At 34.9% G+C, this 16,920-nt stretch overlaps 1 protein-coding gene across 1 annotated transcript; it reads left to right on the top strand.

Moving 5' to 3' along the window:
* Positions 1-22: 22 nt before the first annotated feature.
* Positions 23-16,720, top strand: LOC778962. Its single transcript, XM_002123372.5, is given in 28 exon segments — positions 23-178; positions 716-790; positions 1,130-1,230; positions 2,037-2,214; positions 2,549-2,688; positions 2,964-3,059; positions 4,122-4,183; positions 4,838-4,896; positions 5,432-5,512; positions 5,751-5,965; positions 6,311-6,451; positions 7,027-7,129; positions 7,420-7,524; positions 7,751-7,923; positions 8,403-8,480; positions 8,880-8,987; positions 9,415-9,800; positions 10,479-10,606; positions 11,877-11,926; positions 12,137-12,261; positions 12,800-12,896; positions 13,508-13,554; positions 13,854-13,968; positions 14,459-14,543; positions 14,737-14,862; positions 15,392-15,454; positions 15,893-15,909; positions 15,911-16,720. Coding segments are annotated over 28 exon segments (3,072 nt in total). The 5' UTR covers positions 23-117; the 3' UTR covers positions 15,968-16,720.
* The last annotated feature ends 200 nt before the right edge of the window (positions 16,721-16,920 follow it).

The raw sequence follows: 16,920 nt of genomic DNA, 5'->3' as shown, positions 1-16,920 counted from the left end.
TTATATATTTTTATTTCTTTACAGATAAAATGTGTAATTTATATTTATTTGTTTCGTAACTAAAACGTTGTGTTTGTAAAAAAAACATATCTTGGAGTTGGATTTTAACCAGCAAAGATGGCTGGAAATTATGAAACTATGTTTCTTGAGGATAATTTGTTGACTGAAAATGATTGGGGTAAATATGGTTATTTATGTGTTTTGTTAGGTCCTAGTGAAGAATCTCCCCCCACCTTTTTTGCTAACCCCTAACCTCTAACCACTAACCCCCTAACCATCAACACCTAACCTAGGGGTTAGGGGTTAGTGATTAGGGGTTAGTGGTTAGCAAATAAGGTGGCGCGGGGGAGATTCTTCACTAGCACCGTTTTGTTATATATATATATATATATATATATATATATGTTAATTTAACTTGTGACTATGTGTTGTTATTGTAGTATTAGTTTATAAAATGTGTTTAGTTATATTATTATATATAAATATGTTGATGTTTTTATGTTAAATTAACTTGTTTCTCTAGAGTTATGGGGGTATAATATTAATTATTAGATTCACGGAAAATAAATCATTTTTTTTACCACAAGTGGGTTAATGCTGTCAAGGTTAACAAGTAATAAAAACTGTCCATTATACCTTCGTTCAATAGCAAGAGTAGCATAATGATAAAAAGTATGGAAAATTAAAATTAAAAACTTTTCTATTTTCTTTGCAGCCACCTGTCAACAGTTCCCAGTCCTCTCTACTGAGAATGAGATGAACTGGTTGGACTTTAGTGTTAGTAGTTCAGGTCAGTCTTATTAATGTCTTTCACATTTTACCTCATTTATGATAGAGGTCCGACATTAATTGTTACAGAATTTTCGTTTTACCCACATTATTCAATGAGGTTCCCGATGTTTGACAACTATTTGTGTAACTTTATTTTAACAATTTTACCCCAGATTTTACCCTGTTGTTAGGTGTCTATACAAACAAGCAGAGCCAAAAGTATATTGTATTCACTGCATTAATCAATTAGGTTCCCTAGTTTTATGACTATTAGTTTATTTTAACAATGTCCCCCAAGTTTTACCTAAATTCACAAAACCTCTGCCCTGCTTTTATTTATATTAATATTTTGTTCTAGAAACCCATTCCACCCCCCCTCAAAGTGAGGTCACAATGGACTCTGGGTCTGATTCTGGCAGTGGGTCTCAAATCCCACTTGAATATAGTAATTTCTGTATGGTAAGTTAATTATTTTTTTGTTATACTTACTTTACATTTTGTAAAAAGTGAATTCCCAAGTTTTCTTGTTATATACTTTATGAAATAGCCTACTTTTTGAACATTAAATGATAATTTTTAAAGACTATTAATTACTTTGTTTACTACCAATTGGGTCGGCATATTAGAATGAAAATGTGCTCTATCTTCCCCACCCTACTATACATTATAATTTATATTTTTAACATACATGGTAACTTGTAAGCTTAGAAAAATTATAATAAGAAATTTAATTATGTATTCAGCTTGTAATTTACTACTATTATTGTCATGTCCCATTTAGATTATTTAGACAAAGTAAAATAGAATGAAAATGTGCCCTATCTTCCCCACCGTACCACACTCTATAGTTTAAGTTATATATTCATTGTAATTTACTATTATCATTGCCATGTCCCATTCAGAGTAGATTAGACTTCCAACAGCCGGTGTTTCAAGTATCTATAAGTATCACTTATGGTTGCTCCTATGTAGATAGTATTACGCAATCGCACACACATTTATTCTGTTGGTGGTAACCAGGTCACCATCGAATGCAACTTATTTTGTCAGCCATTGTTTAATTTCCACATAAAACCATTATTTTCCAGGAATTGTTACATCCTTATTTCTATGTGACGAATCTAACTTATAAATTCCAATGTTTACTGATTGCGTAAAAAAATTCTAGCATTGGCCTACCATACCTACCCTGCCACCCCAGGTTTGGTACCTATGGCCTTGTCATACCGAACTCATACTAAACAGTATGCATTATTACATCACAGGGGGACACAGAGTTTGATGACATCATCAATGACTTGGAATCCCCACCACTTACCCCACCAGAGGAGCTAGAGAGCCTGGATAGTTTTGTGACGTCACAAAACGTACAAAATATTTCACTGGATCAATTGTATCCGCATTTAAACAACACACAACATGACAGTGGACCTCAATTGCATGGTAAATATGAATAAAGTAACTTATTTTAAGAAAACGACAGTCGTTATAACACATCATGCTCGCGAGTTACCATGTTTGTAACTTTGTGGGTATATATATTTTTTTGGATTTTTTGTGAAGGCCAATGTTTCATTTATTGGTGAAGCCCAATGACATTGTTTGATGTATAATATTTCTACGAGTTACGACGTATGTAACTTTGTGGATAATTGATACTGTGAAGCCTTTTTTTGGTGAAACCAAGTTAAGGTATCTTGGGTGTAGGCCAGTAGCCAAGGTACCACTAACATTACGCTCATGTTTGATGTGTTATTTGTATATACTGTTTCTATAGCAGCGAGCCAGCTTCACAACAAAGCCACCACTCGGTGTCGTAGTGGATCATCATCCTCCGCTTATTCGTCACAATCATCAACTCCGCCCCCTCCAACCAACCAATCAGGAAACATCTTCGACACAGCTTTTCAAAGACAGGTAAAATAGAGGAAATGAGAAAAATATCTGAAAAAAATGTGATCTGAAAAAATATGGAAAAAAAAATCTGAAAAAGTGCAGGAAACTCATTGATATAGTAAAAAAATCCTAAAAAAAACTACATTTCAATAAAAAGATCCTGAAAAATGTAATTTTGAGTAAAAAAATCAAAAAAAAGGGTAAACTTAAGTAAAAACATCCCGAAAAAAGCATAATATTAGGTAAACACAAGCAACTTTTTCAGTGATAAATATGATTGTGTTTTATTCATACAGTCAACTCAACAAAATTCAGATGAAGGGTTTTATGAAAAACAAGCTGTAATGGAAAACACTAAAAGAAAAGGAGTTATACAAAAACGGTCACAAATGGTGGGTAATATGATACAATGTGTTTCATATTTTGGTATTCATGTATTCTATTCTATATGGGTGCGGTCCTATATCATAGCAAGTTATAGGACCTGAAATGTAGACCAGAGTTAGCCCATATAACACCAACATTATGTATCTGCATTCTATTCTACATGGGTTAGGTCCTACAGCAAGCCATGGGATCAGAGATTTAAGCCAGAGTTGGCCTATTATTCAACTATACAACTATTATCCATTCATACAACTAATTGATGTACTGTATAACCTACTGGATAGATTGTATGTGTTTATATGGTACTTGTCACCACACGCAATAATGCATTATATGACTCAAGTAGTCAAGTGTCATGCTTTGTTAAGTATAATACAAGAAATTTTACTGCAAATTTAATCCAAATAACACACACATAATAATATAAAATTCACATATAGGTTATAAAGGGTTGTGTTCTGACAGTATTGGAAATTTACCTTTAAACACCACATGTGCTAAGCTATTAGTATTCATTATATTATTTCAAAAGCTCATCCATCCATTCATACAATAGTGACTGAATAGACACTCTGTATTGTTTGTATTGTAGTTTATAGTATAATAGACAGCAGGAAATAACTATGTCGCCTCCTGAGTTCTCAGTATTAGCATACATGGCTTACCATGTAACTTCATAATGGAACGCGTGGTCTAAACAATTATATACACGGTGTTGTTGTTTAAGAGGAAATCCATGGTATAAAGAAGACACTCATGTCATACCTTGACAGTTAGCATAAGGTGAATAAATACACCATGTGTGTCTGGTGTATAAGAAGACACCCATGTTACAGCTTGACAGTGAGATTGCAGTGTATGAATACACCGTGTGTGTCTGATGTATAAGAAGACACCCATGTTATAACTCAACAGTGAGCATGAGGTGTATGAATACACCATGTGTGTCTGGTGTATAAGAAGACACCAATGTTTTAACTCGCCAGTAAACATGGGTGTATGAAATACACCCATGTTAGAATTCAACAATAAGCATAATGGCATAATAACACAAACTTATCTTATAGATTCCAAAAGAAGAGAGTGAGTTCGACAAAGCTGTTAAAGATGCTCTTAGGGAAACTAACAGGTTACAATACTACATTATATATCATGTCTGTTAACTTGTGTTTCACCAAACATTAGACCATTGTGTAGCTGACTGTGACTGACCTAATTGTAATGACTGATGTGTAACCAACTTAATACATCACATGTTACATTATGTTATTACATTTAGCTCTCTATCTAGGACTTATCTATCTACTCTAGGATTTATCTATCTATCTAGGACTTAACTATCTACTCTAGGACTTATCTAGGGCTGATGTGTAACTGACTCAATGCACTACATTATGTTCTTACATTTACCTATCTAGGCTTATTGTTTCTTATATCTCACACCAACAAACGCAACATCTATAACACGTTATGTTAGGGGTGCTTATGTTGCATGACATCTATGATTACGTAACATCCATATGCTATTACCTATCGTGTTTTCTTGAAGGATCTGGTGCTACCAAAACATAACTATCGTTGGTCTCCTATTCAAATTATGCAATTGTTTGGACTTGATTTTTTTGTTACATTTTCATAGCACCGGTTCCTTAATTTATTTTTTACACAAGAATCGTTCAACTCTATGAGCACCAGATCGGGGTCAGATTAGCAAAATGTATTTTAGTAAATACCTTTATATTTTATATACCATACAGTTAGCTTAACTAACCATATATTACAGGTTACTTAACATGCACAGAAATGTTCCAGAACCAACAACAGAAACTTCAAATAAAATCGGTAATTTAAATTCATTGAAAATAATATCATAATATACTTTACTGACGTAAGTGACTACCCCTTTTTTGTGGACCAATCTTGACCTAAATCACAGGACCAATGGAGTGCCACACTGGCACCTCACCCACATAGAATATAAAATCAGTTGAAAAACTAGGTTGCTCTTTACAAAATATCCCGTTTTATTGCTTTTATTAATGCAAAATGACGTATTTAGTTGGTATGTGTACCCATTAATTTACATGGGGTATCAAAGTTGAATCCAGGGAATGTACGCACACCTTGCATACCCATGTTAGGTGCCTATTATAAAAATATCCCATGTTATTACTTTTATTCATGCAATATCACTTATTTACATACTAAGCGTACCTCAGGGGCCAAACCTTTTAAAACACAGGGAAGGCAGGGATAGTTAGACACACAATCCTATGAAATTAATCAAATTTATTTGTTGTAACGTTTACTGTTAAATTCAGTGCATACACATCTTAGGAGCCTATGCTTTCTAAGGGAATGTTGTTTTTTTCTACAGAATGTCAAAAAGCTCCAGTTATTGACCTAAGACAAGTTTGTGATAATGTGATTTTAAATGGAGACAGCTCTACCACCCAAGGTACGTAATAAGCCTTGTTTTAAATTCTGTTTAAACCCTTAATAAATGAATAAATGTTACTTGTGTATCCATGGTCTTGTGTATGCATGGAGGGGAAACGACAGTCTTTATAACACGGGTATTTTGTTTCATACACTTCGTGCCCGCTTACAAGTTATCATGTATGTAACTGTGTAGGTAATTTATTTAACATTATACTTCACATTTTATAATATTTCTATATTCCATATTCATTCAGCCGTATCCAATTCTCCAGTGAGGTCAACCATGCACGAAGGGTCATTGAAGCGAAAATCAGCCAAGCGTTGCAACCGGAAATTCAAAAAAACAATCACCGCTGAGAGTTTACAAGCAGTTAGCATGGCAAGCTATACAAGGAAAATGGGGGTTCCCCCAACTCAGGAACAAGCACAATCAACTCAAGTTACAACTTCTACATTAAGTTCATTCCAGGTTTGAGTGCTTGAGTTTTTATTCTATTCTATGTTGGTAAGGTCCTGCAAGGTCCCGCCATGGGACCAGAGATTTAGGCCAGAGTTGGCCCATTACCCCATTATTGTATATGCACATTCTATTCTATATGGGTGAAATCCTACAGTGTAGTATGTCTTGGAACCTGGGATTTAAGTTTCAATCATACATTAAAACGTTACCTATGTGATAACTCGTTAGCGGACACGAGGTGTATGAAACAGAACACCCGTGTTATATCGACTGTCCTTTCCCATTACACAAAAACAAACAATTTACATTCAATTATTCATATCAAAATTTTCAGTGTTTTCCATTAAATTTTAGATCCCCCTTAGCAGTGTTGCCGAAGCTGCCCCGATGCGATTATATGTGAAACAGGAGCCGGTATCAAGCTTGTATCTTACCACTACCCCCACCCAACCTACTGTATGCAATGTAATGTCAGTGAATAATTCGCATAATATGGTAAGTTAAATCATAGAGTCATATTTGTGGGTATAATAGGGTGAGGGAAGATGGGACACCTTTTTATTCTGTTTTCTCGTTCCATTTGGTAATAAACAAACCAAAATTATAAAACCGTATCCTCACGACTACCATAGACCGTTGTTAAATGGTTAAAACACGATCAGGATATTTAGATATTATGTGCTAAAGGTGTCCTGTCTTTCTCCACCCTACTATATAATATGGGGTAACATTGCTAAAATACATTAAAACCCATTGACCTATAACAATATATTCAGTTAAATCATATATTTTTGTTATTAGTAAATGGTGGGTGGTAATGCTGTTTCCAATTTAAAAGTGCGTTTTTATTTTTAATGCCTTAACTAGTGTTTATTTTATATAATGTTAACTTGACTCGGGGTATTAAACAACTTTTTGGCATCGCCTTTCATATTATATTTTTCCTACTTTTCTTTTTCATAACACAAATAAAAAAATGATATCAAAATGAGAGTTTTAATGTTATATCAACTTGACTAAGTTTATCATTTTTTTAAACAACCTTTGTTTTAAACTAACCCTTATTTCAGGTGATTCCCCCTTCTATACCCATAAACCTCACCCATGTTACCCCTAAAAATGAAGTTGTTTTACCTCAAAGCTTCGTTGTCAGATCAGACACTTTACATACTGGTATTTGGGATATTTAAATATTAATAATTATGTATAAACATGTACGAGTTTTTTTGGTCATTTTGTTTTAATAAATTTTTATAAAAAAATCTTGTTTAAACAGAAGTAATTTGCCTGTTGCTTGTTTCACCCCCGAAAAAATCATGAAAAAGTTTAAAGTTATGTAAATACATTTGCATAAAAAATTATTTGTCCGTTCATAAATTATATATTTTCATAAAAATTAGTGAAACTTATAAGTTTTTGTGACTAATCATGTGAATGACATATGACAGTTAATTCAAACCCAGGTGCTTCTTCCCCATTGGTTAATATTTCAACCAATGGCATTCTAGCTCGGCCAAAGATACTTCCACTGACCAATCACAACCAACCACCAAGTGATCAGAAAGAAGGTAGAACCAGCATTATGATTTTTGCATAACAAGTTTTTATGTTTTACACAAAAATGCCAAAAAAATTATAAAACTTTAAAATTCCAATTTGTGTTTAGTTTTTAATTATATACTTTAAACAAAAAATCATAATACTGTTTTTTAAATTTGATTTTTGATTATTAAATTTTGATCTTTGATTGTTAAATTTCGATTAAAAACAACTCAATTACTTTAAATATTTCAGGAAAGCACAGTCAAACAAAGTCAGCAACCAAACCCCTAATGGGTTCAATCGGGGGTCCCAAGAAACCCATTGTACCCGCCGCTTACCCCAGTTTTACCCCTACTGTAATCGGGGTGAACCCAGTCATGGGGTTGGAGCAAAGAAATGAACAACTGACTATAAAAGACTTGGATGTAAGTGTTGTGTATTGTGCATGGGTGAAGTTAGGCATGCCTGCAATTTAGACCAGATTTGGCCCATTACTCAAATTGCCAGTTCAAATGTTATTGTGTTATGTTCTATATGGGTGAAGTCATATACTTAACATGCTTGGGATTTCAACCAGATTTGGTCCAACTGCCAGTACTAATGGTATTGTGTTCTATTTTATATGGTTCATATTTCATATGGTTAGGCGTGCCTGGGATTTAGACCAGATTTGGCCCATTACTTAAATTGCCGGTTCAAATGGTATTGTGCTATGTTCTATGGGTGAAGTCATTTGGTTAAGCTTGCCTTGGATTTAGGCCAGATAGGCCAGACTGTCAGTACTAATGGTGTTGTGGTCTATTCTATATGGGTGAGTTCCTACAGTGAGGCATGCCATGGAACCTCGATTTAAAACCAGAGTTAACCCATTACCCCTAAACTGATTTTAATATTCAAATCCCAGGGTAGAGCAATGAAACGTCAGCAGCGAATGATAAAGAATCGTGAAGCTGCCTGTCAATCAAGACAGAGAAGGAAAGAAGTAAGTACAACTGTTTTATTAACAAAGAAGTGGTGTAACTACTTTAGGTTTAAAGTTAGGTTGTAAATTATTCTATGTGGGTAATTTCCTGCAGCAAGATGTGTCCAAGGTTCTTGTTTTTGCCAGAGCAGTCAATTTATACGCTATAAATGTAATTTTAGACATGCCTGTCTGTCCCAACACCCCAGGTTTGGCACCTGTAGTACATAATGTGTATGGTATTTATTCCATATTACTTCTACTTCCCCACAGTACATGAGCACATTAGAGCAACAAATGTTTACTGTTAAGTTAGACGATAAAATATTATGAAAAAGTGTCCATCTCCCCCCCCCCCCCCACTATATATATATATATTTATACTATGTACATACCCCATATTACTTCTACTTCCCACAGTACGTGAGCACATTAGAGCAACAAATGTTGGAATGTTTGGACGACAACAACAAGCTTCGATCAATGAATCAACAACTCAGGGATAAAGTGATGGAACTTGAAAATGAGGTTTGTGTGGCTTCGCTGGGCCTTGAATCTTGTACCTTTCGGTGACAAAATTCCCTCATGGTTGTGAAGCATAGACACCTAATTAATGAATACTTTGACTCTTCTTGTACACTCATAGTTGTCAAACATAGGGAACCTCATTGATTAATGTGGTGAATGCAATATACTTTGGCTCTGCTTGTTTGTATAGACACCTAACAGCAGGGTAAAATCTGAGATGACATTGTTAAAATACAGTAACACTCATAGTTGTTAAACATAGGGAACCTCATTGATTGAGGTGGTGAATGCAATATACTTTGGCTTTGCTTGTTTGTATAGACATCTAACAGCAGGATAAAATCTGGCGTGATGTTGTTAAAATACAAAACAGATAGTTATGTCAAATTGTTTTAAAAATTTCTTAAAATACTGTGTTTTTTTGCAGAACACTCGTCTTCGTAGCTTGGCTGGTATGACCACTAGCGGTCAGCGAAGAGCAGCTTGTATTCTTATGCTCGTTCTATTTATCGGGTTCAATATTCACCCACTAAGTTTTCTCGCTAACCAGTCAATTTCTGGTGAAGACACACCAATAAAGTTCACACCAGAAGATGCTGGCAACTTTAATGTAGTCAAAAACTGGCCAGCACCGGTTGAATCCGGTTTTCATGGCAGGCAGCTGCTCTCTGTTGAGGAGCAAGGAGGAAAAAGTGAGAGAGGAGTGGGAGGAGTTAGAGCAGGGAGTGAGACTCAGGTGTCATCTAGTTTAAAGAAGGATTCTTTCTGGATGGATGATTTGGTTAATAATTATAAGAAGGAACACCTGGATAAGTAAGTAGGGGTGGAAATACTTTATTTTTCAGTAGTTTAGATCCTTTAAATCTGTTTGTGAATCGCCTATCTTTTTAAACCTCAAGTTTTGCACAACATTTGCTAAAAGGATGAAAATACTGAGTTTTTTTGTTTAATTAAACCAGAGGTTTTATTTTTACCATTATGTAAGCACACATGCATAAATTCTCTTTATAAGACTGTCTGGTATAATTATAATTACTAAAATTTATATCAAAATGTATTGTCATAAAAATCGACATGTGCTTTGTCTTGGACACCTTGTTCATGAAAAATTTGTAGAAAAAGGTTAAAAAAAAGATTAAAAAAAAGATAAAAACAACCAAGAATTGGATCTTGTTTATATTGTCAATTGAATATAAATTACTAAAATTTCTATTCAAATGTAGTGTCATAAAAATCGACATGTGCTACGTCTTGGACACCTTGTTCATGAAAAATTTGTAGAAAAGGGTTAAAAAAAAGATAAAAAAAGATAAAAACGACCAAGAATTTGATCTTGTTTATACAATTGTCAAATTACTAAAATTTCTATTCAAATGTATTGTCATAAAAATCTACATGTGCTATCTTTTTTATGACAAAATTGTAAAAAAAGGTTAAAAAAACATAAAAAAAAGATAAAAACAACCAATAATTTGGTCCTCCTCCTCCCAGGATCCTTGAGGTCCTCCGAGATACTTCATCCATCTCACTACAGAGGATGTTGAGGAGGAAACTAAAGGAGGAACTTGGGATCAGAGTCCCGATGCCGATACCGAGGACCAGGAGAATATCTTATACTCGTGAGTGATTTTGTTCATTATTTTTATGTTTTCTATGATTATATCTATTTAACGGCTCATCTGGTATGCAAAATGTATCTGGTATGCAAAAAAAAAGGCCCATTACCCAAACACCCAGGGATTAGGCCAAATTTTGCCCATTACCCCAACACCCAGGGATTTAGGCCAAATTTTGCCCATTACCCCAACACTCAGGAATTTAGGCCTTAGTTTGCCCATTACCCCAACACTAGGGCTGTGGAAAAGTTAACGGTTAACCGGTTAACCGAACCTATTCGGTTAACCGCTAACGAAAAGTTCAAGTCGTTAACCGAACTATGACGTCATAGGGCATAAACGTATATCAATATCTGTCTTATTTACACGAAAGGCACGTGTTCGCCTTTGTTGATTGTTGTTTTGCAATAAGACAGATTGCGCACGGACGCTGTTGCTTTGATCGTGCCCTACAACGGCGATTACGCCATCAATCTTGATTGTTAATACCGCAGGCTAACTAGTTTTGCAACATTATATTGGTGTAATACACAACTTAAATGTTTTCCTCAGCCAAGCAGCGTGTTTATTACGAAAAAGCAGGCATTCACACGTGGATTCATTGCATCATAATAGCGATTGTTTGACCTGGCAATTGATTACGACATAATAGCAATTCACACATTAATAACAGCGTCATAATTGCAATTCACACGTTGATTATTTAGACGGCAGGTGTTTTAAAACAGGTTTGAATATGAATAAGAAAGCATTACTTTAACGTTAAGAACGTTTGCCCGTGTATTGCAAGCATAGTCCATACGTTCGTCGTAAAGTTGCCTTTAAATTCGCGAAAGAAAGCGATAAACAAGACGCTTTTATTAGGATTACACTTGTATCGGTTAACCGGTTAACCGGTTAAAACTGAACGGTTAAAGGTTAAACAAAAATAGGGAAAATCCACAGCCCTACCCAACACCCAGGGATTTAGGCCTTATATTGCCCATTACCCAAACACCCAGGGATTTAGGCCTTAGTTGGCCCATTACCCTAACACCCAGGAATTTAGGCCTTAGTTTGCCCATTACCCCAACACCCAGGAATTTAGTCCATAGTTGGCCCATTACCCCAACACCCAGGGATTTGGGCCTTAGTTTGCCCATTACCCCAACACCCAAGGATTTAGGCCTTAGTTGGCCCATTACCCTAACACCCAGGGATTAGGCCTTAGTTTACCCATTGCCCCAACACCCAGAGTACCAGACAACAAACTAACCAAATTATCATTAAACAGCCACCAACACACATGAACAGAGGCCACCAGACATGAACAGTATTAACCAAGTAAGATCTTATAATGCATTAGGTTTATTCATTGTTTGTGTTGTGTTTTGGCTTATGTTGTACGTATGTGTTTTCACAACTTATAAGCAATTGGCCTTTTAAAATCAAGGCCATGACTGAGCAGAGGTCTGTAACCTGTATACTGTATGTTAGGTGTTGTGTTAATCATTAGTGTCCTTAATGTTTTCAATAATCCTCACTTTTCACCAGAAATTAAGATTCTATGCTCCAAAGCCACATCCGAGCATTAAACCAGCGCCAACCAATGTGAAAATTAACTTGTGTGAAAGTTTAAACAAAAATGAGAAACAACTGAATGAGACTGAATCTATAAGGTAGTATATGTTATGGATGTTTTATCAAGGAGAACTGTATTGTTGTTTGTTTATATCAATGTTAATATCACATGTTTGTGTGTTTTATATAAATACAATATACAACGTAACTTATATAAACACCTGTAAAAAGTGCTGCAACCAATTCAAGGTTATTGTTTTGTTAACACTTTGTAAAACTATCTGTCAAAAATACTAAAATGTCGGTCAAACACAACTTAACTTATATAAACACCTGTAAAAAGTGGTGCAACCAATTCAAGGTTATTGTTTTGTTAACACTTTGTAAAACCAGCTGTCAAAAATACCGAAGTGTCGGTCAAATACAACTTAACTTATATAAACACCTGTGAATTGTGGTGTAATAAACCTATCCTGGCCTAAATCCTAGGTCTTTTAACAAGGACCTCACCTCACCCATATAGAATAGATTATAACAGTGGTGCAACTAATTTAAGGTTACATTGTATAATACTAGTATGATTTCTAGCTTTGGCAATTTTTTCGCCACTATTTTCTTAAGCCTGTTACCTTCCAGGGTCAGCAAAGACTTGGACCAATGGATTGCCAGAGAAAAACATAATAAGGAATCAAATCATATGAAGAACTATGTGAATAAGAAACCACCTGATAGAGTAAGTTTAATAGTTTGGACATTTATATTCCTTGTGGGTGAAAACTTGAGTGAATTATCCATGGTTGCCACTCCCATGCCCACAGTCGAGTTGCTGAAGCTATTGCATTGTGTGGATAAGCAGACATGACTTTTGGTTGGTTTGGTCATTTATATCCTCGTGGGTGGGAACTTGAGTGACTTATCCATGGTTGCCACTCCCATGCCCACAGTCGAGTTGCTGAAGCTATTGCAGTGTGTGGATAAGCAGACATGATTTTGGTTGGTTTGTCATTTATATCCTCCGGGGTGGGAACTTGAGTGACTTATCCATGGTTGCCACTCCCATGCCCACAGTCGAGTTGCTGAAGCTATTGCAGTGTGTGGATAAGCAGACATGATTTTGGTTGGTTTGTCATTTATATCCTCCTGGGTGAGAACTTGAGTGACTTATCCATGGTTGCCACTCCCATGCCCACAGTCGAGTTGCTGAAGCTATTGCAGTGTGTGGATAAGCAAACATGACTTTTGGTTGGTTTTCATCCTTACATAACCTAAATGACCTATTTATTGACCCCCACCTGTCACTGCACTGACCTTTATGATGTAATAATGATGTTTCTTATGTCACAGACTAACAAGAGAAGTAGGAGAATTGCTGTGTCTCCTCAACAAAGAAGGTGAGATTCATTTGTATGCCAACATTGCCCAGTATTCATAATTAAGTAAAAATCCTAGGCATAAAAATCCTAATCAGTAAAATCCTATGCATCCAGCTTTATATAATTCTAGTGGAGTTAGGGATAGTCAGATACACATACCTATAAAACAACAAAAAGTGTGTAGAAAATTCCGGGGTTGACTTGCCCACCCTGCCACCCCAGGTTTGGCGCTTGTGATTACAATGTTATATCCCAATCCCCAAGTAAAGCAAATGTTATGCAATTGTTATAATATTTGAACACTGTTATGTATACAGGCCAACCAAAGCAACAGGCATAGCTCTTTACAAAGATAAAGAAAATTCTTTCAACAAGTTTCTTGATTTATTAAACCGACGCAATGACACAATATATGTGATATCTCTTAACCAGGTAACCATATATATAAGAATTTATATATATATATATATAGTAGGGTGGGAGAAGACGGGACACCTTTAATACATAATATCCAACTATTCCGATCGTGTTTTAAACAATTAACAACGGTCTATGGGAGTCGTGATGATACGGTTTTATAATTCTTTGTTTGTTCTTTGTTTACTACCAATTGGGACAAGAAAATACGAAAATGTGTCCCATCTTCCGCCACCCTACTCCATATGCTGTTGCTACTATAGTCTGAATAAGATCTTCTAGCAATTCCAAGTCTATGTGTCCTTAGTCAAGATTACAAGACAATTAACAGCAAATCCTGATGTTGTCTAGTCATGTGACAGATGAAGTATTGGTTCTTAAAAATCACAGATTAGAAATTGTGGGCCTACACTCTACACACAAGTGTATAAATGAACTGTAATGTCACATACCGTATAGCAAGTAAAATTTACTTTCACAATAATCATATATACTCACATCACAGGATCACATTCTCCTCCCATCCACGGTGAAGAATTCCTCGCTCCCCACTAAGATGTCACTTGTTTTCCCCACTGCTCCACCTAATGGTCAGTTCTCAATCTCATGTCTCTCTAGCAATAATTTTCCAATCATTTTATTTTTAAATTTATCTTTTACTTAATGATTAGTTCTCATGCATTCTATTTTTTTGTTTCTGCTGTTAGGTACATGTTATATTATCAGTGTAAAACAGATTTTCTGGCAATTTTTTAAAAATAATCTTTTTTATTTTGATTTCAGAAACTTATTCAAACAATGAGGTTTACCAGACATTGATTCAAATCGATTGTGAGGTCACAGCTACTGATTATTTACAAGTCAAACGTGAATTGTTGCCAAATAGTCAAAACCATGTTCCTAATACAGGTGCGTTGGACTTAAGTAATATTGTGTAACTCAACAGTGAGCATGAGGTGTATGAATACACCATGTGTGTCTGGTGTATAGGAAGACACCCATGTTATAACTTGACAGTGAGCATGAGGTGTATGAATACGCCATGTGTGTTTGGTGTATAAGAAGACACCCATGTTATAATTCAACAGTGAGCATGAGGTGTATGAATACACCATGTGTGTCTGGTGTATAAGAAGACACCCATGTTATAACTCGACAGTGAGCATAAGGTGTATGAATACAACATGTGTGTCTGGTGTACAAGAAGACACCCATGTTATAACTAGACAGTGAGCATGAGCTGTATAAATACACCATGTATGTCTGGTGTATAAGAAGACACCCCTGTTATAACTTGACAGTGAGCATGAGGTGTATTAATACACCATGTGTGTCTGCTGTATAAGAAGACACCTATGTTATAACTTGACAGTGAGCATGAGGTGTATGAATACACCATGTGTTTAATAAGGTGTATCTAACTTATATTATTCTATAGTTCAACACACTACAGAGCCAACCAATAGAAAAAGGAAAGCTTACCACGCACCTCATGCTACAAGTATGTTAGTTTACTTTGAGTAATGTTTAATCCGAAATCAGTATGTATAAAAAGGTTGAAGCACTTTTCTATGTCATTTTCAATTTGCCTGTTACCTCCATTTTTGTGTCTGTTACCCCAAATAAATGTGACATCATAATATGTTTTAGCATCCCAGTTTTACTTCTTAAAATAAGTTTTATTCTGTTATGTCTGTATACAAGTAGAGCCAAAGTGTATTGCATTCACCACATTGATTAAATCCATTGTATTTGATTATGAGTGTAACTGGATTGTAGCAATTTCACACCAAGTTTTATCATTAATTTAAATTCGTTGCTCTGGTAACAGAAAAATATTGGTTTTCACATTTTTACTCTTATCCATCAAAATGTGAATATTATACTGGTTACTATTTTTCTTTTTTTTCCATCAAAATCTATCTATATTACTTTGCAGATGAATTAAAAGTCCGTGCGTAAGAGCAAAACGAATGAAGAAGCTGATGCAACAGTAACAGATGTAGATTTATAAACAAACCCGAAATATCTGAAAAATTTATAATTTTTATATATATTGTAGTCTATTCACACAAATAATAATAGCACAAAACCAGACTTTTTATTTAAGGGACCATTTTGTATGTTTTGCATATGTATGAATGTATATACTATTTTTAGTTCAAGTTAAATTTAAAACTGTTTAGTTCTATGTATTGCATTGTTGACTGATTAGCTTTGCCTGTTTAAACCATACTTGTTAGTTACTTAGCGCTGATTTAACTTGATTTTTATTTTGTCAATACTTAGTTGCAAATGGGTGATGCAATGATTTATTGAATTTTAAATTTCCATTTTTAGTTTTTTTTATTGCATAAGGAGTTCTGTAGTTTCAATGGCCTTAACCCTGTTCCAAAATTGTCAAGTCTACAATCATACATACCTTCTAAGCTATGCTTATGTATCCAAGATTTTGTGATTATTTTATATTCGAAAACCAACTCAGTTCTTTCTTAAACTTATTTCTTTGTTGGTGCTTTAAAAAATGTTGTTTAAAAATATTGAAAACATTGTGCATTCTACTATAGGTCCCATGCCTTAGCATTTAAACGGACCTAGGATTTTGGGGCAGGTTTTTCCATTACCTGATTAACCTTGTGCATGCATTGTAAGTTAATATTAGATTGTTAGAAACTCATTTCCCTTTTCAACTGATCACTGTGTAAGGTTATGTGGTGGAAAAGCAATCATTAAATAAAAATTTTAAATACTGAGTTTTCAAACAAAATTGAACGAATGAAACAGTCGTCATAACACAGGGATGGAGCCACAGTTGTTATAGCACTGGTGTTCTGTTTCGTACCATTTGTACCCGCTTTTAAGTTACAACATAAAGTAAGTTACATCGTTCATTCATTCATTCAACATGGGTAACTCCTAAGTGTGAATGGTTATTTTGATTTTTTCTTAGTGTAGCGACTCTAGCCT

Source organism: Ciona intestinalis, chromosome 13 (genome assembly GCF_000224145.3).
Source record: "Ciona intestinalis chromosome 13, KH, whole genome shotgun sequence".
NCBI lineage: Eukaryota > Metazoa > Chordata > Ascidiacea > Phlebobranchia > Cionidae > Ciona > Ciona intestinalis.
The sequence above is the reverse complement of the archived record's forward strand: the minus strand, read 5'-3'. Positions and strand labels throughout refer to the sequence as shown.